Source organism: Tinamus guttatus, unplaced genomic scaffold (genome assembly GCF_059628265.1).
Source record: "Tinamus guttatus ecotype Peru unplaced genomic scaffold, ASM5962826v1 Tinamus_guttatus_pri_ptg000613l, whole genome shotgun sequence".
Classification (NCBI taxonomy): domain Eukaryota; kingdom Metazoa; phylum Chordata; class Aves; order Tinamiformes; family Tinamidae; genus Tinamus; species Tinamus guttatus.
In genome coordinates, this window is record NW_028289147.1 from 3,716 (window position 1) to 31,153 (window position 27,438).

General features: G+C 68.0%; 2 protein-coding genes across 2 annotated transcripts in view; one reads left to right on the forward strand and one right to left on the reverse strand.

Moving 5' to 3' along the window:
* Window positions 1–1,741: 1,741 nt before the first annotated feature.
* Window positions 1,742–3,947, reverse strand: LOC148592396 (paired box protein Pax-4-like; the record flags this gene model as incomplete). The annotated part of the gene is made up of 6 exons (XM_088535092.1): window positions 3,935–3,947; window positions 3,701–3,831; window positions 2,894–3,109; window positions 2,677–2,758; window positions 2,027–2,109; window positions 1,742–1,811 (listed from the first exon to the last, which is right to left on the reverse strand). Coding segments are annotated over exons 1-6 (595 nt in total), but the record flags the coding sequence as incomplete, so codon positions are not given.
* A 6,418-nt stretch (window positions 3,948–10,365) lies between these two features.
* LOC104577743 (staphylococcal nuclease domain-containing protein 1-like) overlaps window positions 10,366–27,438 on the forward strand; it is an 84,059-nt gene continuing 66,986 nt past the window's right edge. The window contains exons 1-10 of the mRNA XM_088535080.1: window positions 10,366–10,489; window positions 14,185–14,334; window positions 15,034–15,154; window positions 17,395–17,473; window positions 20,333–20,493; window positions 20,876–20,967; window positions 21,803–21,961; window positions 22,373–22,479; window positions 22,976–23,066; window positions 25,968–26,081. Of these exons, the coding sequence (XP_088391206.1) occupies window positions 10,415–10,489; window positions 14,185–14,334; window positions 15,034–15,154; window positions 17,395–17,473; window positions 20,333–20,493; window positions 20,876–20,967; window positions 21,803–21,961; window positions 22,373–22,479; window positions 22,976–23,066; window positions 25,968–26,081 (1,149 nt within the window). The 5' untranslated portion in view covers window positions 10,366–10,414. The remainder of the gene's footprint in view (window positions 10,490–14,184; window positions 14,335–15,033; window positions 15,155–17,394; window positions 17,474–20,332; window positions 20,494–20,875; window positions 20,968–21,802; window positions 21,962–22,372; window positions 22,480–22,975; window positions 23,067–25,967; window positions 26,082–27,438) is intronic.

Here is a 27,438-nt window from a genome sequence, read left to right on the forward strand (position 1 = left end):
GTGGCGGAGCAGGACACAGGGACGAGAGCACCGGCTGCAGCAGGACGCAGGGACAGGAGCAGCGGCTGCAGCAGGACGCGGGGACAGGAGCGGTGGCTGGAGCAGGACGCAGGGACAGGAGCACCGGCCTGCAGCAGGACAAGGGGACAGGAGCAGGGGCTGGAGCAGGACACGGGGACAGGAGCGGCGGCTGCACCGCGGCGCGGGGGACAGGAGCCCTTCCCTCCTCGGTCTGACTCCGCTCCGGAGCAAGGCAGCCCACCGCTTTTATTGGAGAAGGGACGCGGCCGCCGCGGATTCCGGCCGGGAGCGGCGCGGGCAGCGCTGCAGGGCGCGCGGAGCCCAGGGCCGCCCCCGCCCGGCGCCGGGAGCCCCGGCCGTGCCGGGACCGGCGGGGTCACAGCCCCCCGTCCCCGGCCCGTCAGCGCCAGGCGGGGCCGCCGTCCGGCTCGCGGGGGCGTCGCGGGGTCCCCGGGCGCCGGGGCGGGGGGCTGCGGGGGCGGCCAGGCCTACGGGAGCGGGGGATCAGGCGCCGCCCGCCCCCAGGGCCCGCCCCGGCCCCCCCGGAGCCCCCTGTCCCCGTTACCGTAGCAGGCGTCGTCCCAGGCTCCGGGGGCGGCGCGCAGAGGTGCAGCGGGGCCGGGGCGGCCGCGGGGCAGGCGGCGGGGCAGCCCGGGAGCTGCTGCGCGGGGCAGAGAGCGGCGTCACCGCGGGGCCGGCACCGGGCGCCACCGCGGGGCCAGTGCCCGGTGTCAGCGCGGGGGCCAGCGCCCGGTGTCACCGCGGGGCCGGCACCAGGTGTCACCGCGGGGCCAGCACCGGGCGTCACCGAGGGGCCAGTGCCCGGTGTCAGCGCGGGGCCAGCACCGGGTGTCACCGCGGGGGCCAGTGCCCAGTGTCACCGCGGGGCCGGCACCGGGTGTCACCGCGGGGCCAGCGCCCGGTGTCACCGCGGGGCCAGCGCCGGGCATCACCACAGGGACAGCACCCTGTGTCACTGGGGGTCAGTGCTGGACATCACCACAGGGCCACCCATGAATGTCCCCTGCTCTTGCACAGGGCCGCTCCCGGAGTGCTTGGGGCAACTGAGCAAAGCAGGGAACGAGGGGCATCCCAGAGACTATCCCAACAGTATCCAGGAGCGCATCCCAGGGATGTTTGGGAGAACATCCCAAAAGAGCATCACAAAAGAGCATCTCCCCCACATGAGCATCCAGAAAAGCATCCTGGAAGGGTATCCCAGGACAGCATTCTGCAAGAGTAGCCAGGAAATCATCCCAGCTTCTGCTGGAGAGTATCCTGGGACAACATCCCACGAGAGCATCCTGTAAAGAATCCTGCAAGAGTAACCAAGGATAGTGTCCCAGGGCAGCAACCCAGGAGAGCATCCTGGAAAGCACCTCAGGAGAGGATCCCGCTAGAGTATCCTAGGGCAGCAATCTGGGATAGTGTCCCAGGAAAGCACCCAGGAGATGCCCTGGGGCATCCCCCAGTGAGCGGCATCTCTCATGCTCCTGGCCATGCATGGTGGCCAGGGACTAGGAGCCGGGTCGTACCTGCACGGGGAAGGCGGCAGCAGGAGGGCAGAAGGTGGCGACGGCCGGTGGGCCCATGACCACGGGGGCAGGAGCCACTCGCACCAGGTTCCTGCGGGGACAGTGCTGCCTCAGCTCCAGTCCCACCACGGTCCCTGGTGTCCCACGAGCCCCACAAGCAGCCTCACCTCTGCTCCCGGCCTCACCTCCACTCCTGGCCTCCAGCCACTGCTTGGCCTCCCGGCGCCACTTGGCTCTTCTGTTGGAGAACCAGACCTGGGTGAGGAGCAGCGGGATGAGCCACGGGCACCCTGCGAGGGCACCCGGTCCGGTGTGGTCCCACACCGGTTCCCCCAGCACCAAAATGCGGTGCCAAAAGCCCGTTTGCAGCACTGGCCTTTCCGTGCACAGGCGCTGCAGTGCAGCAGAGCTGGGGGCCCGAATGGGCTGCACTGCCCATACTCATCCCCCATGTCCCCAGCGTCCCTTACCCTGATGGTGGCATCCGGGAGCTGCGTGGCGCTGGCCAGCCTCTCCCGGGTGCGCGTGTCCGGGTACTGCCCCCTCTGGAACTCTGCAAGGAGCGGCAGGATGAGCGCGCCAGAACAGGTCGCTCCCGTCATGCCGGCGCACTTGGCACGAGCCCGTCACCTTCCTCCAGCTCCCGGGCCTGCTGGCTGGAGAAGACGGTCCTGCCGCGCTGTCGTGGCCCTGGTGGTTCCGAGCCCCTCACTGGGCGTGGGATCCTCATGGGGACATCGGCTCTATGTCCAGTTGGAAAGTGGCAGCCTGCAGGACCAGGATGGAGATGGGGCGAAAGGGTCCCAGGGCAGGGGGTCAGGGGACACTTCACCTGGTGCCAGCCATGTGCGCGTGCAAGTGCGTGTGTGTGTGTGTGCGCATGCAGGCATGCAACCATGTGGGCACATGCACATGCAAGCATGTCTGTGCATGGATGTGTTCATGTGCATGAACACGTTCAGGTGTGTGAGCAGGTGAGTGCATGCACACACATACATGTGCAAGCACATGTGTGTTTATGCACGCGTGTTCAGCTGGTAGCAGGAGCCCTCTGCACCCCAAGAGCACCCCTTGGTGCCCCCAGCCATGTGCCCTTGGCCATCACCTTGTCTCGGCTCACCCAGCTCCAGCGGGTCCCTGGCAAAGGGCAGGAGCTGCTGGTGGCTCTGCAGGTTCCTCAGCACCCGGTTGATGGAGGAGACCTGGGCAGGAGAGAAGGGGCTGTGCCCCCGCGGGGGAGCCCGGGGCTGGACGGGGCTCCCCGGGGCAGTCACCAGGGCCACGCAGGGCCCCATGTCCCCATGCCCAAACCAGCACGTCCTGGGTGCAGGACTCACGCTGGGCACGCGGCTGCCGGCACAGATGCCCTCGGCCTGCAGTTTGCAGCGGATCTCCCGGGCGAAGAGCGACGGCTGCTGCTGCTTGAGCTGCGCGATCCTGGCCACCACGGCGGGGGTGGCGGCGCGCGGCCGGCTGCCCCCCATCGCCTTGGGCCCCACGGCTCCCGTGCGGTAGAAGCGGCCCAGGATCTTGCTGACACAGCCAGTGGAGACCTGCGGCAGTGAGAGCTGTCCTGTTCCCATCCCGGACTCCATCCCCATCCCCATTCCTGTACCCATCCCCGTCCCTTTCCCTGTCCCTGTCCTCATCCCCATCCACATCCCTGTCCCTTTCCCCATCCATGTCCCTTTCCCCATCCCCATCCCTGTCCTTGTCCTCATCCCCATCCCCGTCCCCATCCCTTTCCCCATCCCCATCCCTTTCCGCATCTCCATTCCTGTCCCCATCCCAATCCCCATCCCTGTCCCCATCCCCATCCCCATTCTCGTCCCTTTCCCCATCCCCATTCCTGTCCCCATCCCTGTCTCCATCCCAATCCCCATCTCTGTCCCTTTCCCTTTCCCCATCCCCATGCCCATCACTGTCCCCATCCCTGTCCCTGTCCTCATCCCCATCCTCACCCCTTTCCCCAGCCCCATTCCTGTCCCCATCCCAATCCCAATCCCCATCCCCGTCCCTTTCCCCATCCCTATCCCTATCCCTGTCCTTGTCCTCGTCCCCATCCCCATCCCCGTTCCCATCCCCATCCCTGTCCCTATCCCTGTCCTTGTCGCCGTTCCCCGTCCCCGTCCTGCCCGGTGCACCTGCAGGCTGCGGGAGATGTCCGCCGTGCGCACGCCGCGCGCCGCCAGCTCCACGATCCTCTGCCTCTTGCAGACGGGCAGCGGGCGGCCGTTCACAAAGAGCCCCCCAAGCTGGTTGATGCTGCTGGGCCCTGGGGAGCCGCGGGCTGGGTGAGGGAGACGCTGGGGCAGTGGAGGGGACACCAAGGCCAGGGAAGGGGACACAGATGGCCCAGGGGTTGTGGTAGTGCTCACCTCGGTGCTGCATGGTGGCAGCTCCACGGTGCGGGGGCTCCTCGGCACCTGGCTGGGGAAACAGGTTGGGAAGAGTGGCCAGGACTTGGCCACCCACCCTGGCCACCAGCTACAGAAGAGCCCAAGGTGGGAGGAGACACCCAGGGGTGCTGGGGACATCACTCCAGGGCTCCTCAGCCCCTAAAGGCGGTGACAGAAATAGCATGAAGCTCTGCAGAGTCTGGTGGCTGCAGGAGGAGAGTTCCCAGAGGGCAGGTGGCAGCTAGGAAGCCAATGCAGGACTCAGTGTCCTTCTGTCCCCACTGTCCCCAGCCACTCCAGCCTCCTCTGAGCTTCTCTTTGCTCTAAACCAGGGGCCTGCCCTGGTGCTCCCCACGCATGTGGTCACACACTGATCCCCTCCCCAAAGCCCTCGGGCCTCAGTGTGAGAGAAACGGCCATGAGAAGCTCCTCATCCTGCAGCTGGAGACACTCCAACCTCCTGCCTTTGCTCCTCATGCAGGGAGAAATCACGGCTGAATTTTCTCACACACGAGCACAAGTCCTGCACCCAACCCCCGTGCTTGCCTGGTTTGTCACACACCTCCCCTGGCTCCACGTCCTGATCCTTTTGTGCCAAGCACGTGCACACGGATGCCACAGTCTCCTGCCCCTGGTACAACAAAACCCACCATGGGAACCCCAGCAAAGCAGCAAAACACAGGGGCCAAAGGTGACCCCACCGCCTTGTCACTCCGCTCCCCCTGCCCATGGGGCCCAAGGGTGAATATTCCTCTAGAATGTGAAGTGTGGGAGCAGAGACTGCCCTGGAGCCTGTCACCCCCAGGAGTCCAAAGGGATGGGGACGCCGGGGGCGCAGGGTGCCCTTCCTGCCCAGGAAGAGGCTCAGGGGCTGCCAGAGGCACCACCAGAAGTTGCAGTACCATCTCCCGGACCTGCGTGGAAAGGGCTGGAAAGGAGCACCCTCGTTCCCGTGCACGTGCAGCGCTGCCCGGCCTGAAGGCGGTGGCTAAGTGAGGAGATTTGGTAACGTGCAGCAAATCCCTGTGGCTCAGCAGGGGGATGTGATCCGCGGGAGTGGGACAAAAGAGGCAGCCCAAGAGCATGAGAGAGCGGGTGTCCCCACGGGCACCCGAGTCCTCGGGGCCACCGCAGCCTCTGCTGGCCGGTGCTGTCTGTGCAGCAGCCCAGGGCTCGGTGGGTGCCGCCGGGGCCGCCCGGTGCCCTCCCAGCTCCTGGGGACACTCACAGAGGGCAGCCGGAGTGCAGCGAGCTTGGCCTTTGTGCTCCGGCGACCCTGCGTGTGCGGTGGGGTTGGACTAGATGATCTCTAGCGGTCCCTTCCAGCCTTAGCGATTCTATGATTCCATGGGCCCAGAGCGGGGCAGAGGCCACGCAGATTCCACTCAGCCCTAAGGGACTCTGCTGCAGCAGGGGGTCCGCGTGGCCACGCAGCAGGGCAGGGGCGGCTGCCGGCTCGGGAGCTGAGCGCAGGGCTGCGTGCGGAGCGGGGCACGAGCTGCAAACGCGCGCGTCTCCGTGCGCACTTCTGCGCGCACATGTCCCCGGGAGTGCCCGCTGTGCACAGCTCCACGCGTGTGCTAGGGCACGCACGCGCCCCTCTGTGCACGCGTGTGCGCGGAGCCCTCCCGCGGGCGCGGGGCGGGAGTGGAACCGGAGTCGGTACCTGTGGAGCGGCGCAGGGTCCTGCCGGGACCAGCAGCCGGGACCGGAGCCGAGCCGAGCGGGGCCGCTCTGGGTGCGCACGGGGTGCGAGCTGGGTGCGCACCGAGCCGTGTGGCGCCGGGTGGCAGCTGGACCATGATGTCACGGGGAGGAAGAGGAGGCAGGGGAGGAGGGGGCCGGCCCGCCCCTGCCCCCGCTCGGCCCGGGGGCTCGGCCCTCCCGGCGCTCCGGGATGCGGGTACGGGCGCGGGCGCACGACCAAGAGCGGCGGCGCCCGCCGGGATTTCAGCACTCGCGGCCGCTGGACAGCACGCGGTGCCGCCCGCCCCCGCGGGACCCGCCGCACCGGGCACCCCCCGGGCCGGACCGGGCTGGGCCCGGCACCGACATCAGTCCCGGCTCCGGCACCAGCCCGGGCTCCGCAGCCCCTCGGCGGAGGCTCCCCGGGTGCCAGCCCCGAGCGCGGCCCCGCGGCGCGGTTTGGCACCGGGGGGCTGCGCTCCGGAGCTCTCTGCAGAGCAAACAGGGCCAGGCCGTGGGCAGCGCACCTGCCATCTGCTAAAGTGCTCTTGAGTCCACCATAAAGCCCGGCCAGGCTCCTCTTTATTACATATTCTTTTTTTTTTCTGCTTTGAACAAACAGAGCGCAGGCCGGGGCGGCCGGGCGCGCGGGGCCGGCCCGGGGCGCAGCCCGCGGCCCGGCACAGATGGCCCCCCTGGCCCGGGCCGCAGATAAAAGCCCGTTGTAAACCTCCCAGCAAAATATTTGAAGAGCAAATATTAGCGAGCGCGGAGCCCTGCGGGGCGGCCCTGCGCGCCCGGCCCCGCCGCGCGGCCCGGCACGAGCGCCCCGCGCCCGGCCCCCCGCGCCGCCGCCGCACGGGCCGCCTTTGAACGGTGCCATATGCTCCGAATTACACATTAACCACGGCCCGCGGGGCCCGGGCCCGCGCCGCCCCCGGCCCCCGCGCAGCCGGGCCGGCCCCCCCCCCGCCGCCCCCGGGCCGCGCCAGCCCCCCTGGGGCCGCCCGCGGGAGCGGACCGGGCCAGGCCGGGCGGGGGGCGCCGCCACGCGGGGCCGGGCCTCCCGCTCCGCTGCGGCCGCTGAGGCGCCCGTGGGGTGCCCGCTGGGGCCGCGGGACCACGGCAGCCCCGTGCGTAACGGGGCGCAGGCGGCGAGGAGGCGCGCGGCGCGGCGCAGGAACGGGGCGAGGGGCGACCCGGTCCGGTCCGGTCCGGTTTGATCCTGCCGCTGCTCCCCTCGCTGCCCCGGCAGCCGGGAGCCCCCGGAGGCCGCGGCCGCCCCGCGCAGCGCAGGGCGCACGGAGCCGCCTCTCCAAGGCGCGCGCCGCCGCCCCGCCGCTCCCGGCCCCGCTGCGGGCGGGGGAGGGCGGGAGGCGGGAGATATCGGTGCCCCGGGCGGGGTTGGGGGTGAGGTGGGGGGCTATGGCAGAGCGGGCGGCCCCGGTGAGCGGAGCCGGTGGGGAGGGCGGCTCCGCCGGCCCCGTGCGCCCCGAGGCGCAGGCAGCGCCCGGGGCAGCGCAGCGCGGCCGGGCCGACCGGGCCGGCGCTGAGCGGAGCCCCGCGGGCTCGGGCGGGTGGCGGCGCCGGGAGCGCTCGGGGCTGCCCCGCTCGCCCTCCCCGCTCCTGCCCGCGCCGCGCGCTTGGCCCCGGCGGCGCCTGGCGCGGTGCGGAGCCCCGGGCAGGAGGCGGCTCCAACCGGGCCGGGGCTGCTGCTCCCTGCCCTGTCCCGCACCCGCTGCCGTCGCGCGGAGCCTCCTGCGCTCCCGGTGCCTCCGCTCTCGAGCCCCGGTTCCAGCCTGTGGAAGCTGCTCCGTCGGCGGAGCCGTTCCCCGCTGACGATATTCGCGCTCGCGTGCGCGCAGGGACGCAGGATGGTAACGGTGACCGTGACCGGCGCTACCGGCTGTCGTGCGGCACCGTGATCGTCTCTCCAAGCAGGACCGTGGTGCCCAAGCCGAGCGCGGCTCATTCCAGCGCATGGGGCAGCCGGGGACCGTGGCCGAACGCCGGGATCTGCCCATGCCATGGCTGGTCCCCTGGCTTCCACAGCAGGGCTCGGCTGCTCCGGGAAGGACACTCCGCTTCCACGGCCTTTTCCCACTGCAGCCGTCACGGACGGGACTGCCGGGACCCCGGAGAGCAGCAGGTGGGTGGGTTGTGTCCCCTCCACGTCCCCCTGGTGTCACGGCGCTGCCCAGGTGCTCTCCCGGTCCTGGCCCAGCACCGCTGCTCAGCACCCGGGAGGCCGATGGCGATGGCACGTGGCAGCACAAGGGATGTCCCCAGGCTGGGCGCGGAGCTGGTCCCGCTCCCCCTGGGTGACGCAGGGCTCAGATCCGGCAGGGGTGACATCGGGGCTGGGTGGTCCCCTCCGGGCCAGCGGCACCAGTGTCTCCCAGGAGGTGTCCCGGCACCGTGGAGCTTTATTCCAGACACCTTGGTGCAGGTGACAACGCCCGCTGGCTGGGAGCAGGATGGGCATGCAGTGCTGCACGGGGACAGGATGGGGGTAAAAGACAGGGATGCAGGATGGGGATGCAGGATGTGGATGCAAGATGGGGATGTGGGATAGGGATGCAGGATGGGGATGTGGGATAGGGATGAAGGATGGGGATGCAGTACTGCACAGTGACAGGATGGGGGTGCAGTGCTGGACAGGGATACAGAACAGGGATGCAGTGCTATGCAAGGACAGGATGGGGACACGAGGCAGGGATGCAGTGCTGCACAGTGCCAGGATGGGGATACAGGACAGGGATTCAGGACAGGAATGCAGTGCCCTGGCGCAGCAACAGGATGGGGGTGCGGTGCTGAACGGGAACAGGACAAGGGTGCAGGACAGGGATGCAGGTGCAGGACAGGGATGCAGGATGGATGCACACTGCCGCACTGGGACGGGATGGGGATGCAGGACGGATGCACAGTGCTGCACTGGAAGAGGATGCGCATGCAGGGTGGGAAAGCAGGATGCGGATGCAGGACAGGGATGCTGTCGGCTCCCGCACAGCTCCCGTTGGCAGGTGCCATCGCGGCCCTGGACGCAGGTCCCCATCATGACCTCTCCTGTGGCTGCGGAGCGATCTCCACCGCGGGCCCCAGCCTGTCCCATGGATCCAGGGGGGAGGCAGCCTCCACGGACAGGAGAGCGCCGGGCATTTCCCCACCTCTCCAGCCGTTCCGGGCTCTCCTGGGCTCTCAGGAGGCAGCGGCTCTGCAAAGGCCCATGCGAGAGGCAGAGGCTGCTCTGGGGGCCGGCGTGACTGGGATCGGCACCTGGATCAGGAGGCTCCTGCCAAGGAAAGGCCCAGCCTCCCATGGCCAGAGCCGAGCAGCAGGTCGGGCTTCCCCACAGCTTTGGGGAATCATTTCCCAAGGGGCTCCCAACGCTGCTCCAACTCCCCATCAGCCAAAGCACCAACACCGTCCCGGTCCCTTTTCCCAGCAGGGAGGGAACAAATCCCACATCCCGCTCCTGGCAGGGACAGCCGAGCTCCGCCAGGCGCCGCGGGCCGGGGGCTCCTGCTCCCCCGAGCCGACTCTCCCCCACGTTTCCATCCTCACGAGCGTTTAGGAGCTGGACATTCCGCGCTCAGCCCGGAAACGCGGCCGTGCCGCTCCGCACGCGTCCGGCCCCGCCAGGAGGATAACCGGAGCCTGGAGCCGAGCGGCAGGGGAGTATCCGGGATGCGAGCGCGGGGAGCCCGCGCCGTACCGGGCAGGGGGGCCCTCCCTGCGCCCTCCAGCTGCCCCCCGGCCCTGCGGGAGGGCAGTACGGAGACGGGCGGATGGAAACGCCGGGAGCCGGGATAACAGAGGAGACGATGCTGGGGCTCCGGCGCCCGCATGTACCCCTGTGCCAAAATACATATGAGCACACCAATGTACACACGTGCACATACATATATGTAAAGTAACATGTTATTATAATGCGAGGAGAAGGTCGGAGGCTGCAGCTGGACCCCAAGCGCCGAGGAGGGTTGAAAGAGGAAGGGGCTTCCCCGGCTCCCGGGGACGCCTTGACGGGGTCGCCGGGGCTTCGGCGGCCCCGCGGGCGCAGCGAGGGTTGTGGGAGGGGAGGGAACCGAACCGAACCGAACCGAACCGAACCGAACCGAACCGGGTCGGGTCGGGTCGGGTCGGGTCGGGTCGGGTCGGGTCGGGCCGCCCCCGGGATCCCGCTCCTGCCACCCGGCCCCGCAGCGGGTCCCGGCGCTGCGCGCGGAGCGGCTGCGGGTTGTGACGTAGCGCCGGTGACGTAGCACCGGTGACGCCACAGGGGGCGTGGCCCCGCCGCGCCCCGCCCCCGCCCGCGGGCGGACACGTGGGCGCCCGGGCAACCCTCTGCCGACGTGTCCCTGGCGCCGCGTGCCCCGGAAGTCCCGCCCCGCGCGCCGGGGGCGGGGCGGGGCGCCCCGTGACGTCAGCCCTCCCCGCGGCGGCCTCTCCCGGGCCGGCGCCGCGGCGCCGCGCGCCGCCATTGGCCACCGGGCGGCGGCGGTGGGCGGAGCCGGCGGCGGCACCGCGCGCCTATTGGTCGGCGGCCGGGGCGGCGGGGGCGGCGCGCGCCTGCGCGGCTCGGGCGGCCGGGGCGGGGCGCGCGGTGGCCCCGCCCAGCCCCGCGCGGAGGCCCCGCCCCCTCGGCGCGCGGCCCCGCCCCTCGGCCCCTTCCGCGCACCCGCCGCTCGCGCCGCTCCGTCCGCCTCTCTCCCCGCCGCCGCCACCCGGTCCCCGTCCCGGTCCGGTCCGGTCCCGCCCCGCCCGCCGCCCGCCATGGCCTCCGTGGCCGCCCCCGGGCAGGGCGGCTCCGCGCCCCCCCTCGCCGTCCAGCGCGGCATCGTCAAGATGGTAAGAGACGCCCCCTCCCCCCGGCCCGGTACCGGGCCGCGCCCGCCCCTACCGGGAACCCCCGCCCCGCTGCGCTGCCCGCCGCCCCGCGGGGCCGGGCGCTGCGCCCCTCTGCTCGCCGGGCACCGGGGCTGCCTCCCCCGGCAGCGGGCCCGTGCACGGCCTCCCGGGCACGGTACCCGCGTGTGTCCCGAGTCCCGGGAACCGGGACCGCCGTGTACGGCAGCCCGTGCATTCCCGGGCCCGATCCCCCGTGCACGGCGACCCCCGTGCGTTCTCGGTTCCGGTACCGCGGGAAACGGGACCCCTGTGAGCGGGACCCCCGTGCACTCTGCCCCGGGACTACCGTGCACGGGCCCCCCGTGCACGTTGCCCGCGGGAAGCGGCCTCCCGTGCCCCCCACCGCGTGTCCAGCGCCCTTCGTGCCTTTCCCGAACCGGGGGGCACCGGGGCCACCCCTCGCATTGGGAGCCCCGCGCTGCTCCCGTCCCGGTTCGGGAGCCGAACCCCCCCAGCACGTGCGGCGCCGGTGCCCGGGGCGCGAAGGCAGCGGCTCCCGACCGGGCAGCGCGGCCAGGCCCGGCACCGCGCACGTGGCCGCGGGACCGACCGGGGAGGGGAGACCCGCCGGGGCCCGGCCGCGGGACCGAGCGGGGAGCGGAGACCCCCGGCCCGCGTCCCGCGGCGGGAGGAGCCGCCGCCGCCGCCGCTTCCCGCCCCGCGCGGCGCTTCCCGAGCGCGGCCGAGCAGGAAGCGCCCGGGCCGGGACCCGCCGCCGCGCTTCCTGCTCGCTCCGCGCGCGCCGCCGTCCCGCGCCGCTCCCGGGAGGCTCCGGCCCGGGGTCCCGCATCCCACTGCGCCGCCGGGAGCGGCTCCGGAGGCGGCTGCGGGCGGCGGTGCCGGGAAGGGCCCTTTGCAATGGGAATCGGGCCCGTCTGCACTGGGAATTCTTACCCGGTTGCCCGACCGGGGGGTTCCTCCATGCCCCAATCTCGCCCGTTAATCCCCTGTGGGCTTCAAAGCCAAGGCGCGAATCCCCCTTGCGAGAGAAACGGTGCAACAGGAACCTCGGGGGTGACTCGGGTGCTGCAGCCGTCCCGTCCGCACGGGACATCCGTGCTGGGTCCGTGGTGCTGCTTGGGGACCCGCGTTGCGGCTGCTGTTGGCTCGGGGAGCGTTGTCCCCGGTGCAGCGCGTACCCCGCACGCCACTTTTGTGGGAGGAAAAGGGAAATCCTGCCTGGACAGTCGATCACGGCGCTCGGCCTGTCGCGGAGGGGAGCCCGGCTCCGGCCGAGCCGACGGATCCATGGCATGACTCGGGATAAGCAGCCGAGCCTGTGCCGGAGCACGGAGATCCCTGCGGATGCCGTGCTCAGGAGCCCTGGGAGATTGGGGGCAATCCCAGGGCGTGCCGGATTGCTGGAAGTCCCCGGGGTCCCCGTCATGCTCCTCGCGGCACCTGCGTTTGCACCTCGCTCCACTTGCAGGGCTGCAAACCCGGCCGGCGTCGCTGCCGCGGCCGCTTCCAGCTGTGACGTGTTTCGTGGGTGACTTTAAGCTAAAAGCCGCTCTCGAGGGTGCAGCCGGCGATGGGGCGGCTCTGAGGATGCATCCGGGGAGCCCCGCGCGGAGGAAGGAAACTCTCGGTTAGGGCGACGCTTCCACGCGCCCCTTGCACGGGCGCATGGGGCACCCTGGGTCCCTCCTGCGCCGCGGGGCTCGTGGCGGCTGCGAAGCCGCCGGGTGCTTTGCCGCTACCCCGAGGAGCCGAGCGCTCCGCTTGGAGCTCGTCTGTGCCTGCGGTTCCCGGTGCAGGTTTGTGAACCTGGAGATGTATTTCCTGCCCCCGGGAATGGGATAGCTCGGAGCCGCAGGCACCCTGCACCCGCTGGCGGCGGCTTTCCCAGCTCCGGGGCTGGAGCAGGAGGTAATTGGTGGCTTTGGCACGGGATGGGCAGCGGCAGCCGCCCCGTGCTGCTCCGTCCCCCGAAGCGCCCGGCCTGGCCGTGGCCATCGCTCCAAGCAGGAGCCGCTGCGATCGGACACGCTTGCCGGGAGGACGAGCCGGGGAGCCCGGCGCCCCGCGTGGGGAGGCTCTGCTCCCACAGACCCTTCCTGACCTCCACGGGTTCGTGCCGATGGGATGGAACAGCTAGCAGCACCTGCCTCGTTTCCCAAAGCCCTGAAAATTAAGGATCGAAGTTAATTACCACAAGGAAACTTCCAGTCCTTGAGCCTTGGGCATTGCTGCGGCTTTGCTCCACGCGCTGCGACTCCAGGTTGGATTTGGAGCTCGGCTCTCGGCAGCCGGAGCAGCGGGTCCCGCAGTGGATAGAGCCTCCGGCAGTGTCCGTGCGGGAGGCAGGCGAGCCCACGGATGCCGTGCCAGGCACGGAGCCGCCTCCGAGTGCAACTTCCACCCTGGAACGAGCAGCTATCGCAATGGGCACGAGCGCTTTAGCCCCTGGATGCGATGGAGTAGGCGGGAAGCCGCGGAGACCCTGCAACCCTGGGGCTTCCTGCGTGCGCTGGGATCGCGAGCACGGGACCGGAGCCGTTTCAGCGGGAAGGGAGCAGCGTCTGGAGGGACGGAGGGAACTGCAGCTGGCAGCTGTGGGCAGCTGCAGCCTTGCCGGAGATCGGAGCGGTTGGGAAAGCTCCTGCTTTTCCGGGCAGGATGGTGCTGGTTGCTGCAGCCTGGGTGCACGTGAGACATCCAGCTTGGGTGTCCTTGTTTTTGGAGCTGTTCCCGGCAGGTTTCTCCCTCGCAGGTTTATCTGCGTGACCCTGGAGCGGTTACTTAGCAGATAGGGCTGGCCCTGCCCCGCTCCGCTGCCCGGGGCTGCCTCTGGCGGCGGCCCCGGCCACAGGACTTTGGTCTTGGCAGCGTTTTACCTCGTTACGCTTTTGCAGGGAATGCTTCCAAAACTCACAGCTCCTGAAATTTGAGTTTTCCACGTGCTGTAGAACGCCAGCAGGAGCAGCACGGGTGCGCTTACCCTCCAGGAGGCCCCGGGCCTGGCCGCTCCGCGCAGCAAGCGCGCGGCAACGCTCCTCCGCGAGCGGCCGCGGGGCAGATGGTGAGGCCGGGCCTCCCCGGCTGCACCCGAAATCCCCATTTCCCAAGTGCTTTGGGCACCTCTTGCACCGATGCAGCTTTGACGGCGGGGCCGGGCCGCTTGGTTGCGGTGTCCCCTCCGGGCGGAGGTTCTTGCGGCCGTGCGAGCTGCCAGCGCATGCCGCAAGGATGCGGATTGGCCATGGGAGATGCAGCGGGCGCAGCTGCAAGTGGCTCCACGCAGGGTGCAGGGACACCTTGATGGACCCTCACGGCGCCGACGAGCTCGCTGCAGAACTCCGGAGCGCCGGCGGCCCGCGGGGCTCGCTCCCGGGAAAGCAGCCGGAGCAGATCCCGGATGGAACCCTTGGCTCGCCGGGGCCGGTGGCTGCTGCCGATGTATTTTCCCAGCTTGGTTCGCTCGCCTGCTGCTTTTCCAGGCACGGGAGGGCTGTGTGGGGTGACATGCGGGTCCCGGAGCGCGTGTGCACCAAGCGCGCTGGACGCGCGCTCCCCGCTATGACCTTGTGCCGTGTGCTCTGGGCACCCCTGCTTGAGCAGGCGGGTGGGACTAGACGATCCCTTCCAGCCTCGACCCTCGTGTGCCCGCGTGCCACCTCTCTGCCTCCCCGCAGGTGCTTTCGGGCTGCGCCATCATCGTGCGCGGGCAGCCCCGCGGCGGGCCGCCCCCCGAGCGCCAGATCAACCTGAGCAACATCCGCGCCGGCAACCTGGCGCGCCGCGCCGCCGCCGGCCAGCCCGACGCCAAGGACACCCCGGATGAGGTAGGCGCTCCCGCCGGGCACGCGGACGGGGCTTCGGTGCCCGCTGCCGCTCTCTCTGCGAGGTGGCACCGAGGGGGATTCGTGCTGTGGAGCTGGAGGCAGCTCTCCAGCCAGTTTTCCCCACTAATTTCCAGCCTTCAGGGGAGGAGAGGCAGGAGATGCATCCTCGGTGCCACTGAGCGGGCACCTAATTGCCTTTAGATGGCAGAGCATTAATTTGAGGGTGCTTAAAGCCTCCCTGGTGCTTTATCACGCTGCCGGTGCTCGGGCGCGGGATGCGGACCGAGTCTCCTCGTGCCCCAGCAGTTAAGGTGCAATTAGGGCTCCGGCTGCTTCCCCGCGCCTGGAACCGGAGTCCAGCAGCTCCGGGCTCCCCCTGCGCCATGGGGTCAGCGGCACCGGAGCCTCTGCCCTGGGCTCGGTGCTGGCGGTGGAGGTGGCCGAGCACGAGGCGCTCTGGAGCTCAGAGCCAGCTGCCAACAGGAGCGCCAGGATCCCGGGACCCAATCTTGACCCTTCGCAAGGGGAACAGGGGGAGAGCAGCAGCATTTCCCTCCTGGAGTAATAGTGTCATCGCGTCGCGGGCTCCTTAGCGGCCTCCGGTCGCTGCAGGAGCGCGTCGAGCAACGCGGCGCGCAGGGAGGGCCGCGCGGGTCCCCGCGTGTCCCCGCCAGCTCACGCCGACCTCTCTCCCCGCAGCCCTGGGGCTTCCCCGCGCGCGAGTTCCTGCGCAAGAAGCTCATCGGGAAGGAGGTGTGCTTCACCGTGGAGTACAAGACGCCGCAGGGCCGCGAGTACGGCATGGTGTACCTGGGCAAAGGTGAGCGGCGCGCGCGGGAGCGCGGCCGGCCCCGGAGCTGCCCTTGCTGCGTCTCGGTGCTGAGCGAGTTCCCGTGGATTTCCATTTGCTGCTCATGGAAGCCTCCCGGGGGGAATTCATTTACCTGTGGCTCTTATGGAGGCAGCGGAGCTGAGTCTGGCAGACGTGGCCATCCCGCAGGTGATGTGCGATGCCCATGGACTGCAGCCATCTCCCTGTCCCAAACCATGAGCTGCTCCTGTGCCAGCTTGGACCTGGCCCTGGGGTCCCCTGGGGAAGCTGGTGGCCATGGGGACTGTCCTTGGGGCCGAGACGGAGCAGCTCCCTAAGCACTGCGAGTGCAACCGGGTGGGAACCGAGCAGGAAAACCGGCCGTTCCCGCATGGCATCGGGCACCTGGGAACGCGGAGGCAGCAACGCTGGGAGCTGGGCAGGCTGGAGCGGCCTTGGAGCGGCACGTCCTGCCCCGGTGCCTCGCGGAGCCGGGCGCGTTGCGGCACCTCTGCAGGTGCAGGAGCAGCAACGCGCGCAGGTCGTTTCCTGCAAGGTGCAGGAGCTGCTTTGGGGACGGCTTTAAGACCCGGCTGGCACCGGGTGCTTTGGGGGGGACCCCGGCTGCTCCCGCGGTGACGCCGGCGCGTCACTTGCTGGCTGCGGGACTCGCCATCTGCTCCAGGCTGGCAGGACCCTTCCAGGAGGAGCCGGCAGGGCTGAGCTGGGTGTCCCGAGGTGGCTCCAGCTGTTGGCCTCCAGATGTGCATCCCTGGTGTCCTCTGCACCGGCCTCTGCAGCCTCCCTTGTCCTACAGGAGCTTGTGTCCCAGCAGCCGCTTTGGGCTGGGGACACCGCTGTCACCTCAAACCCTCTTGTGGCAGGGAGTCTTCTCCTCTCACAGTCCCCAAACACTCGAGGCTGGCAGGGATCACCTGGTCCAACCCCTGCTCCAGCTAGAGCAGTTTGCAGGGGGCTGCGTCCAGATGGGTTGGGAGCATTTCCAAGGATGGAGACTCTGCAGCTCCCTGAGCAACCTGAGCCAGTGTTAAATTGAGCTCGTGGTGAATTTTCTTGCATTTGTCTGGAATTTCCTGTGTTTCTGTTCATGCCAGCTGACACTTGTGCTGTCACTAGGTACCGCTGAGTGCCTGGCCCCATCCACTGGACCCACTCCCTTCAGATACTTTATACATTGACAGGATCCCTCTCAGTTTTCTCTTCTCCAGGCTAATCAGGCCCAGCCTCTCCTCCCGGAGAGCGGCTCCGTGTCCCGCTCCCGCCGGAGCCCTTCCCTGCCGCTCCGTGTCCCGCTCCCGCCGGAGCCCTTCCCTGCCGCTCCGTGTCCCGCTCCCGCCGGAGCCCTTCCCTGCCGCTCCGTGTCCCGCTCCGGCCGGAGCCCTTCCCTGCCGCTCCGTGTCCCGCTCCCGCCGGAGCCCTTCCCTGCCGCTCCGTGTCCCGCTCCGGCCGGAGCCCTTCCCTGCCGCTCCGTGTCCCGCTCCCGCCGGAGCCCTTCCCTGCCGCTCCGCAGCGGCTCCGTGTCCCAGCCCCGGATCCAGCTCCAGCTGTGGCCTCCCCGGGGCTGAGCAGAGGGGCAGGGTCCCCTTCCCGCCGCGGCTGCCCAGGCTCTTCCCAGCGCAGCTTCCCTTGGGAAAGCTGCTGTGCCCGAGGTCTGCAGCCATCCTGCTCCATTGGGCAGCCCAACACAACTCTGCGTTTATCACCAACGGGCAGGGCTTGATTTGCTGCCCGTGACAGATAAATCTGGAAAGGTGCTTTGCTGTTGAGTGCCATCGTGACCGCTCCGTCTCGCTTATCTGCAGCCACCCTGCACGGGTGCCTCCGGGCTCGGTGTCTTCCTCGGTGCTAAATCCCAGCTGCCGCGGTGAGAAACGAGGCATAAAACGTTTCCTGCTGACGTTTGTCAGGGTTTAAGTACAATTGATAGGGAGATGCTGCAGGTGCTGCCTGGCTTCAGTGCTGTCCGTGGCGCAGGGAAAGGAGACGCGGCAGGAGCGCGGACACGGACCGTGGCCCGGAGCCGCCTCCGGGATGGCGCTCACTTCTCCGTGGGGTGCCGGGAGGACGCACAGCTGGGATGGGCACGGAATGCATCCGGGAATGTCGTCGCGGGTGTTCCCGCTGGAGCGGCTCGCGCAGGAGCTCGCGGTCTGCGCGCGCTGCCTCGTGTCCTGGGAGCGCCGTGGGCTTCCTGCAAGCGCCTTTCATGCCCTCTCCTCTCTCCGCAGACACCAGCGGCGAGAACATAGCGGAGTCGCTCGTGGCAGAAGGACTGGCCTCCCGCCGGGAAGGAATCCGAGCCAATAAGTACGTATGCCATCGCCTCCCTTATCCCCTGCGCTTTGGGTGCTTCTTGCACTGAGGAGCGGAGGTGCAGGGCTCGGCTTTTATCCGTGTCGTTCCCTGCTGGTGCTGGGCTTGCTGTGGGCCTCCGGAGCTGCAAAGCTGCGGATTTTTGGAGCGCTGGAAGCAAAGCCTAGTGTGGAGTCGAGGTGTTTTAGCTCGCGCAGGGCAGGTGATGCCGGTACCGCTGCCTGGCTTGCAGGGGCTGCTGCTCCTGCTGGATCCTGCATGGAGGTGCCGAGCCTGGCAGCCTGGTCCCATTGGGAATCACTAGCTTGGGAGACTTCGCTGCCTGGTGCTGGGGGAGCCTGCCTGGGGCTTGCTGCTGCGTTACAGGGCACAGATGGCCTTTGTGGCAGCCCTGTGAACACCGGGAGGACACTGCTCCCCTCCCTGTGCTGGGAGCTCGCCCGTGCCGCTTCCCAGACCCTTCCCGGCACGCTCGGGCGCTCTCCGAGCGCGGAGCAGGGCTCGCAGCAGCACGGTCCGCAACCAGGTACGATGTGCAAGCCGAGGAGCGCGGCCAAGGGCACGCGGCTCTGCCATTCCCGGCTTGCGGCGCGGAAGCCCCAAGCTCCGGCCGTCCCTGTGTGATATCCGTATGGATGCATGACCGGGCTATCCCGGGAGCCCCTCGGGGACCCCGGTCGGGCCCGTCCAGGCCGTGACCACAGCGGGCGCTCACGCAGAGCTGCCCAGGCTGCGCGTGCTGCTGCCACCAGGTCATTTGATCACTCAGCTTGTGGCCAAGCAGCCCCAGCGCTTGTGCCAGCAAAACGCCCGGGGTTGTGTTCGCTGCTGCACCCAGAACCCGGAGGCACGCGTGGCACGGGAGCGGTGCCATCTCGCTCCCGCTGCCCACTGTAAATCCAAGGATTTTGGCTCAGTGCTGTGCAGCTTTTAGCACTGCATGGGCCACTTGGGCACGAGGGAGCGCTTGGGAGCATGGAGCTCGCTCACCTGAAGGCTTGTGTTCACTAGGCTTTATATTCTTTCATGAGCTGGCTTTATAGTTTTTCATGAACCGGCAATTTTTTCATTTCGGGCTTGCAAAGAACTGCCCAGAGGCCCTGCAAGCCCCACGTGTGCTGGGCTGTGATTTGGGTTTGGTTCCAAGGCTGTGAAATGCGATTCTCTCTGCTGGTTGCAGGCGGAGAGGGGCAGCTCGGCCAGGCAGGGTTGGGAATGAAGGGGATGAGCTCCCTGATGGGGATGAGCTCCCCGTGCCCAGCAATCCCACGGCTTTGCTGGCTCTGTGGAATGTGGTGGATCCCGCTCCGTAAGGATGCAGGTGACTTGTGCCCGTGCCTGTCTCACCGCATGGACTTGGCACTGGAGTGGGTGGCCCTGGCAGCCCAGTGGAGGCTGGTGCTGCTAGGATGCTCCGTGGAGGTTCAGCCATCCATCAAAGCAGGATCCGGAGCAAACGCCCCACTTGATCCTGGGATGAAACCTGCTTTTAGCCACCTCAAGGAGGGCTCTGGCCCAGGGAGAGGAGCTGAGAGCACGACGACACGATGCTCTGCCCTGTCCCTGCTTTCCCTGCCGAAGCCGAGGTCGGCCGTGTCGGCCTGTCACCCTGGCCCTGCTCCAGGGACATCTGCTCGAGCAGCAGCTCGGGCTCTGCTTGGTGGCTTGTCCTGGTCAAGGAGGTTTGCACGGGGAAGTCATCTGGGCAATGCGGAGCGGCCCTGACCTGCAGCCTCCCTGGGCTCCCCCGTGTGAGGGGTGAAGCTCGTCCCTAAATCTGTGCCTGGCTCTTCTGGCCTGGCCTGTGTGCCAGAGGGAAGCGAGACAGGGAGATATGGAGATATGGAAAACGCTGAGCCACACTCATGGCGGGTGGCTGCGGGGACCTCGGCGTTCAGCAGGCTGCAGCTTTGCCCTGAGCTGGGCTTGAGAAAGCTGAAAAAACCCATTTATTTAATGGCCATTTAAATAATGGGTTATGACAGTGCTTGGCAGCCTCTTCCTTCGTGAGGGGTTTGGCTGCCTCCTCCTAGAGCGATGGGTGCTGCTGCTTCCCACCCTGGAAGGGGAGCGCGGGGCGCTGGGGTGGCTCTGCTCCTGCCCGGCAGCACAAACCCCCTCACCCGGCTGTGCCCATCCAGGCTGGGGTGGTCCAGCTCCAAGGACGAGGGTTGTGACGGATGTTCCTGCCGCCGAGGTGTGCTGGAGCGCGCGGTGTCACAGAATGGTGAAGGTTGGAAGGGACCTCTAGGGATCATCCAGTCCAACCCCTGCACACGCAGGGTCACCTAGAGCACGTGGCACAGGACTGCGTCCAAGCGGGTTTGGAGATCTCCAGAGAAGGAGACTCCACAACCTCTCTGGGCAGCCTGTTCCAGGGCTCTGGCACCCTCACTGGGAAGGAATTTTTCCTTAAGTTCCTGTGGAACTTTTGGTGTTTCAGTTTCTGGCCGTTTCCTCTAGTTGTGTCGGTGGCCACCAGTGAAAAGAGGCCGCCCCATCCTCCTCACTGCCTCCCTTGAGGTACTTCTAGACACTGCTCAGGTCCCCTCTCAGCCTTCTCTTCTCCAGGCTGAACAGGCCCAGCTCCCTCAGCCTCTCCTCACAGGGCAGATGTTCCAGGCCCCTGATCATCCTCGTAGCCCTGCGCTGGCCTCTCTCCAGCAGCTCCACATCCCTCTTGTCCTGTGGAGCCCAGAACTGGCCACAATCCTGCAGATGTGGCCTCAGCAGGGCTGAGCAGAGGGGCAGGATCCCCTCCCTCGACCTGTGTCCTGCCTGCACGTCCCAGGTCCCAGCTCTGGCGCATCGAGGCCCGCACGGGTTTATCTCATCCCTGTTCTTCCTTTGCAGTCCTGAGCAGAACAGGCTGGCGGAGCTGGAGGAGCAGGCCAAGTCCGCCAAGAAAGGCATGTGGAGCGAAGGCACGGGCTCGCACACCGTCCGGGATCTCAAGTACACCATCGAAAACCCCCGCCACTTTGTGGACTCCATGCACCAGAAGCCGGTCAATGGTACGTGGGCAGCGCGGCGGTGGCGGCCGCTCTGGCACTGCTGGGTGCAGAGGCCGTCCCCAGCTTTCCCAAGGGGCATTCCCGCCACTCAGCGGTGCTTGTGTCCACCCTCATCCCCCTGCAGTTTCGTGGTCAGGGTGCCCATGGGCACAGTGGGTGGGTTGCAGAGCACGGGGCTGCTCGGGCGAAACCAGCCAAGCTGGGAGCAGCGCCCAAGTGGTGCAACCCCCTGATGCTCCTGGCAATGGTGCAAACCATTCCTGGTCTCGTCCTCCTCCTGCAAACGCTCTGACCGGCTCGGCGCTGAGCGTTGGTGGAAGGAGGAGCTGGCATCGCCGCCGCGGCTCGCGTTGAGCCCTGTGTCTGTGCTTCTGTCCCGCAGCCATCATCGAGCACGTCCGGGACGGCAGCGTGGTGAGAGCCCTCCTCCTCCCCGACTACTACCTGGTCACCGTCATGCTCTCGGGCATCAAGGTGAGCCTTGGCCGCTGTGCCCAGGCCCGCTGGCATTTCGGGCTCTTCTGCTTTGCATCACGTTCCCCCTTCCAGACTGTGTGGAGTGAAGCCCCTGGCTCGGCGGGACAGTGACATTGGGGTGGCCGAGGGGCACCTGGGTGGCCGTACTGCTGCTCGCTGTCACAGTCCCCTCTGCTGCATCCTGAGAGAGGGTTTGCGTTGCCCATTCGTACTGCATGGGTGCCCCGCTGGGAGCCAGGCTGGCTCCGTATGTGGAATTGCTCCCAGCAGGGTTTGTGGGATGAGTGGCACAGGGAGCACCAGAGCACAGGTCCCCTCGCTCTCCTCGGGACAAGCTACAGCCAGAACACAAGGGGTCCGAGGAGCCGCCTTCCTCCTCTTCCCAGGCCTTGAGACCACCCAAGTTTGGGGCTTGTGGCGCTTCCTTGCTCTTCCTGGGAAGCCAGCACATGAGAGAGCTCCTGGAGGGATGTCTGCAGAGATGCGGGTGTCCCTTGGGTGTCCTTCCCGCTGCTGGCACTGCCCAGGGCCTGCCCCAGCCTTGACAGCCGGTGCAAGGCCCTCGAGCAGAGCTGCTTCTCTCGGCTATCTGGTTCGTGCCCCACGTCTCCAGCTGGCGCGAGGTGTGCAGGCCAAGCCGAGCGTGGGGAAGGGTCTCTCCAGCTCCCGGGGAAGCTTTGGGACAGTCCTGCCACGCTGCGCTCTGCACCGTGGCGCTGGCGATCGCGTTGCAGGACAAGCGAGGTTTGCAGTGCCCGTGCTGAGGTTGCAGGGGACGGCCAGCCCCGTGCACTGCCCTCGCTCCCGTCCTGACCGTGCCCCCTTCCCGCAGTGCCCCACGTTCAAGCGGGAGGCGGATGCCCCCGAAGTCCCCGAGCCGTTTGCGGCGGAAGCCAAGTTCTACACGGAGTCGCGGCTGCTGCAGAGGGATGTGCAGATCGTCCTGGAGAGCTGCCACAACCAGAACATCCTGGGCACCATCCTGCACCCGGCAAGTGGGGCCGGGACGTGGGACATGGGACACGCTCCCTGTGGGCACGCCGCTGCTGCTATTCCTTTGCCCGAGTTGCTAGTGGTTGCTGCAAGGTTAAGCTGCCTCCCATGGGGAATTGCAGCGGGACTGGGACTGGAGAAGACCAGTCTCCCTGCTTGTCCTCTGCTCGAGCACGCCTCGGAGCAGGGGGTGCTGCAGGCTCTTCCCAAACAGCGGATGCGGAAAGACCCATGGGCTCTGAGCATCTGCAGCTGGGCTGGGAGGTGGTGGGGCTTGGGGGCTTCTTCCCCCAAATTAAGGATAAGAGAGCACCCCAAACTAGGCAAAGGAAGCCCTGGATCGGGGCTGTGGCATGCGGGGACGCGGGGAGCGGGCGCAGGGGCTGACGCTGCCTGCCCGTCTCTGCAGAACGGGAACATCACGGAGCTGCTGCTGAAGGAGGGCTTCGCCCGCTGCGTGGACTGGTCCATCGCCGTGTACACCCGCGGCGCCGACAAGCTGCGCGCCGCCGAGCGGTGAGGCTGGCGGGGAGCGCGGCGCTGCGCGGGCGCCGGGCGCGCTCCCTCCTCGGGGTCTGCTGGTGCCACGGGCGGCACCTCTGCGCGCTCGTCCCGCGCTGCTCCGTGGGCCCTGGTCTCCCTGCCTGGGCGCAGGAGACTCCGGGGACTTGCATGGAGCCTTTGGCTCCGTAGGGCTGATGTCCGTGGCTGCAGTGCCCAGGTTGGGGCCCGGTGGGTGCAAGGAGCGCGTCCTCGTGCTTGGGGCAGCAGGCGATGGTGCAGGAGCCGTGTGCTCAGCTTGTCCTCGTGCCGGTGGTGGCAGCCCCCCTGGGATGTTGGGCAGGCTCCAGCTTGGTGCTGTGCTCGCCCGGCCTTGCTGCTGGGTGAGCCCGCTTGCCTGCGGGTGCCACCAAGGGCCGGGGTCACCTTGTGACAACCTAGACACTGCGTATCCCATCTGCTGTCCTGGGGACACCGGCACAGGGCGTCACACACGTGTACCTCTCACCAGGTATGCCAAGGAGCGCAAGCTGAGGATCTGGAGGGACTACGTGGCCCCCACGGCGAACCTGGACCAGAAGGACAAGCAGTTTGTAGCCAAGGTAGGGTCTGGTGGGCATGGAGAGGGCCCTGTGGCAGAGCCAGCAGGTTGGTGCTGCCCTTGCCGGCTTCCACGTGTGGTTGGGCCTGTGGAACACACACGGGCTGGGACAGAGTCATCAATAGTTGATGGCGCCTCTGGAGATCCCCAGGGCCACCTGTGGTGGGTTGCCCGGGCCCTTGTCTGGTGTTGAGAATCTCCGCAGACGGAGACTCCAGGCAGCCCGTCTCGGCTCAGGGTATGACCACCCTCATAGTGGGGAAATGTCTGATGTTTGGGTGAAGTTTCCTGTGTTTCAGTTCATGCCTGTTGATTCTTGTCCTGTCACTGGACACTGCTGGGAGGGTCTGGCCCCATCTTCGTATATCCATGTGCAAGGTTAAGGATAAGGTCCCTGCTGAGCCTTCTTTTCTGCAGCGCGGTGGCCCCAGCTCTCTCCGCCTCTCCTCACATCAGAGATGCTCCCGTCCCTCCGTCTCTGTGGCCCTTTGCTGGACTCGCTCCAGCAGCTCCACGTCCCTCATGTCCTGGGCTGCCCACACCGGGACCCAGCGCTGCAGCGGTGGCCTGGGGTGCTGCTGGCCTTGGGGCACTGGCACGAGGGCACGTTTCTGGCCTCTGTACGCCCAGGTCCTTCTCCGCAGAGCTGCTCCCAGCAGGTCACTCAGCCCATCCTGGTGCCGGGGGGTTATTGCTCCCCAGAGCAGGACCCTGCCCTACCTCGATGGAACCTCCTGAGGTTCCTCTGTGCCCATCTCTCTGCCCGGGACCCTGGACACATCTCCAGGGTGGCTTTGTCCCCAGCTGGGGTGGCATCCCTGGGCATGGGCTGAACACGCAGGGCTGGAGGCAGAGCTGGCCCCAGCTCGTGGCGTTTCCCAGGCCGGAGGGACCTCGGTGACGATCAGGGCCGGAGCGCGCGGGCTCGGTGCAGCGCATGCCGCGCTCGGAGCGGCGCATGCCGCGCTCGCAGCCGCTCCCGCTAGATGGTGCTGCCGGCCCGCGCGTCCCGCACGCTGCCGGGCTGCATCCCGCCGGAGCGCGCAGGATGCAGCGGCCGCCCTTCTTGGAAAGGGCGCTGGGGCCCCGGCGGGACGCGAGCGCCCGGCGCGCCAACGGGGCCAGCGCCGGGGTCTGCAGGGTGTCCCCCTGCCCGTGCTGAGGCGCAGGGCCAGCCCCGCTGGTGGCCAGCAGTGGCCACAGGACCTTAGCCATGGTCTGTGGAGCAGCGAGGAGGCGATCGGAGGCTCCCGGTGCCGGGAGGTGCCCGTCCGGTGCAGCATGGGGTTTGGGCGCAATGTGCGCGCCCTGCGGCGCCCGGCACGGCCCCGCCAACGGGGAACGAGGCCGGTGGCAGCGGGAGAGCCCAGGGGCTCTGCGGCAGCTCCGGCCCCGGGTGTTTCCATGGGAGAATTCACGCTGGGAAGGATGGGGGCCTCCCTGCACCATGGAAGGGATAGGGGGACCCCATGGCTTAGAGCGTGCCGGGATCACCGGATCGCACTGGGGCCGTGACAGCTCCGTGCCCGCTCCACAAACGCGGTTGCAGAGCCTGGTTTGGGCTCAGTTTGCGGCTGTGCTGCAGGGATGCGCGAGCCCGGGGGAGGAGGAGGAGGAGGAGGAGGATGATCCCACCCTGCCTTTGCGCCGTGCGGGAGCGACTTGGCTCCGGCTAATTTTGGCTCCTGCTGCCACGGTGCCGAGCTGCCGGCGCGGAGACAAAAGCGGCTGGCGGAGGGAGGGGGGCTGGAGGGAGGAGGAGGAGGAGGAGGAGGAAGTCTTGGCCTCAATCGCGGATTTGATGCCTGCAAGTGGTGGAGCAAGTGGCAAGCAGAAAAGCAGTGGAATAAAAATTTGAAGAGACTGGAGACTTTCTTCTGAATTCCCGATGTCAGCTTGTCTTAGGGCACCCAGGAATCGGGGCAGCGTTGCTCGCAGCTGAATACATTACACTTAAAGCTACCCCGTGCCAAAAGCTGTTTGTGCGGCGGCTTTCCGCAGGGCTCGCCGGCCTGCGCGGGGCCACGGTGTCCTCTCGGCCTCGCGCTTGGGGACACAGGATGCAGGGCAGGAGATGGCTCTGATGGCAGCAGCTCCCCTGGAGCACGTGCACGGGGACCCCCTTGCACCCCACTTGTTCTGTCCCTTGCTATCCATGGGGACCTGCTTGGGGAAACAGAGACGGTGTTTAGGGATGCGCCGCGTTTTTCTTCCTTTTGATATTTGGCTGCTTCTCGGCAGCGTCCCCGGCTCACAGCCGCTTGCGGGAGCCCGACCCCGCGGCGGCGGCGATGCCCTCGAGCATGAGATTCGATTACCGCGTTTCGAGGGCCGCGGGGCGCCGCGTCCCACGGGAGCCGGGGCTCGAAGGGCCCCGGAGGGGCTCGCTGTGCTCCGAGGAGCCCGGGCCCTCCTTAGTGTCTGCTTTGATTTTAATTCCTGTAATCCGGTTATCCCTTTGACTAAGCACGTTTGCAGGGACGGATGTGCTTGCAGGGCACGAAGGGCTGCGAGTTATGAAAGTCCTTCCTCCTTCCCGGCGCTGGAGATGCTTATGGCAGGCATGGGGGTACTCGGAGCAGCGAGGGGGACGGGAGGACAGCGATGCCCGGGCGCGGGGAGCTCCGTGCCCTACTCCTGGGACTGTTTTGCAGTGCAATTGCACCAGCCCAGCCCCGTGTAGCCGCCTGCCCTCTTATTCATGTGCGCACAGAGACCCCAATAGAGATGGGGGACCCGAGAGCTGCTCCCGCTCCGCTCCCGTGCGCTTGTTCCTGCAGCGAGAGCCCCTGGGGAGCTGAGGGCACGCGGGGCTGGCGCCCGGGCCCAGGGCTGTCCCGGCGCTCGGAAGCGTGTGGGAATGTGGGACCCGTCCGGCCTCTCACCCGTGCTCTCCCCGCAGGTGATGCAGGTGCTGAACGCCGATGCCATCGTGGTGAAGCTGAGCTCCGGCGACCACAAGACCATCCACCTCTCCAGCATCCGCCCGCCCCGGCTCGAGGGCGACAGCGCGCAGGTGGGTGCCGCGCGGGACGCGCACGCGGCCATCCCTGCCATACGCACGGACACACGGACGGATGTGCCGGGCAGGGCCCTGGGATGCTCCTTGCGGAGATCCATGTGCGGGGCCTGGCTGCCCTGGGGACTCCTTGCCCATGAACAGAGTCATCTGCGCCGCTCTGCCCCTTTGTAGAATCATAGAATCACAGAATGAATCATAGGACCTCTAGGGATCACCCAGTCCAAGCCCTGCACACACAGGGTCACCTAGAGCACGTGGCACAGGACTGCGTCCAAGCGGGTTTGAAGATCTCCAGAGAAGGAGACTCCACAACCTCTCTGGGCAGCCTGTTCCAGGGCTCTGGCACCCTTTCACACTGCGTGCCGAGCGTTGCGCGCTGCAGTGCGCAGGAGCCCGGCGCTGGCCGCCCCGTGCGCATGCAGCACGGCGAGGAGAGCCTGGCTTGTTGTGGGAACCGTGGTCTGGGAACTCCTGCCTCCCGCCGGGCTGCCTCGTTTCATACCCGTGGAATTGGGAATAACGGCCTTGATGGGGCTGTTCCTCCTGCTGCTTCCCCAGTGGAGAGGGGCAGATAGGAGCCGCTGTGGAGGCACCCTGGGCGCTCCTGTTTCTCTGCAAAGTGTTCGACCGGTGGCCGTGCTCTCCTAGGAGGTTTCCCCATGCCGTGCTGTGCTGCCGGTGCAAAAAGCTCAGGCTCCGGTGCAGCTTGTGCCCGGGATTCTGCCCTTCCAGCGCATCCCAGCCCCTCACGGCCTCTCCTCCCCGGGGCACCAGCGCCGCTGCAGCAGCAGCGCAGCGGGAAGCTCCGGCGCCGTGGGACGTGTCCCGGATGCCGGCACGTTCGCAGCGTGCCGCAGAGGCCCGGCGAGCTGGCGCGCGGCCAAGCCGCTGCCCTGCGCCCGGCTGCCAAGCTGCTTTTGTGGAGCAGCATCTGGAATGAGCAGCGGCGCTCGCAGGTGCCGCGATGCTGCGGCGGGAGGGACGTGCCAGCCCCGGCTGCGGGCGGCACCGCGCCAGGGCAGCTCCAGGTATCCCGGTGCCCTCGTGCTTCCCGCTGGAACGCTGCCATCCAGCTGCATGGCAGCACGGGAGCCCCTGCCTGACCCCCTCCCTGCCAGATTCGGGGATTTCTTCCTTCTTTAGGTCCTCCTGCTTTTCCTTTTTAATCTGCAGCTCTACTCGGGCGGTCTCTTAATTACCGGTGGATGCAGTTAATGAAACGTCCCCTCCCAGGTCACTGGCGGGTGCTCGGGCGCGCGTGCCCGTCCCCCTGCACCGCTTTGCTGCGTTGCAGCCGCAGCGGCCCTGCAGCGTCTCCCCGGGGCTGCACCAGCTGCTCTGCTGCCGGCAG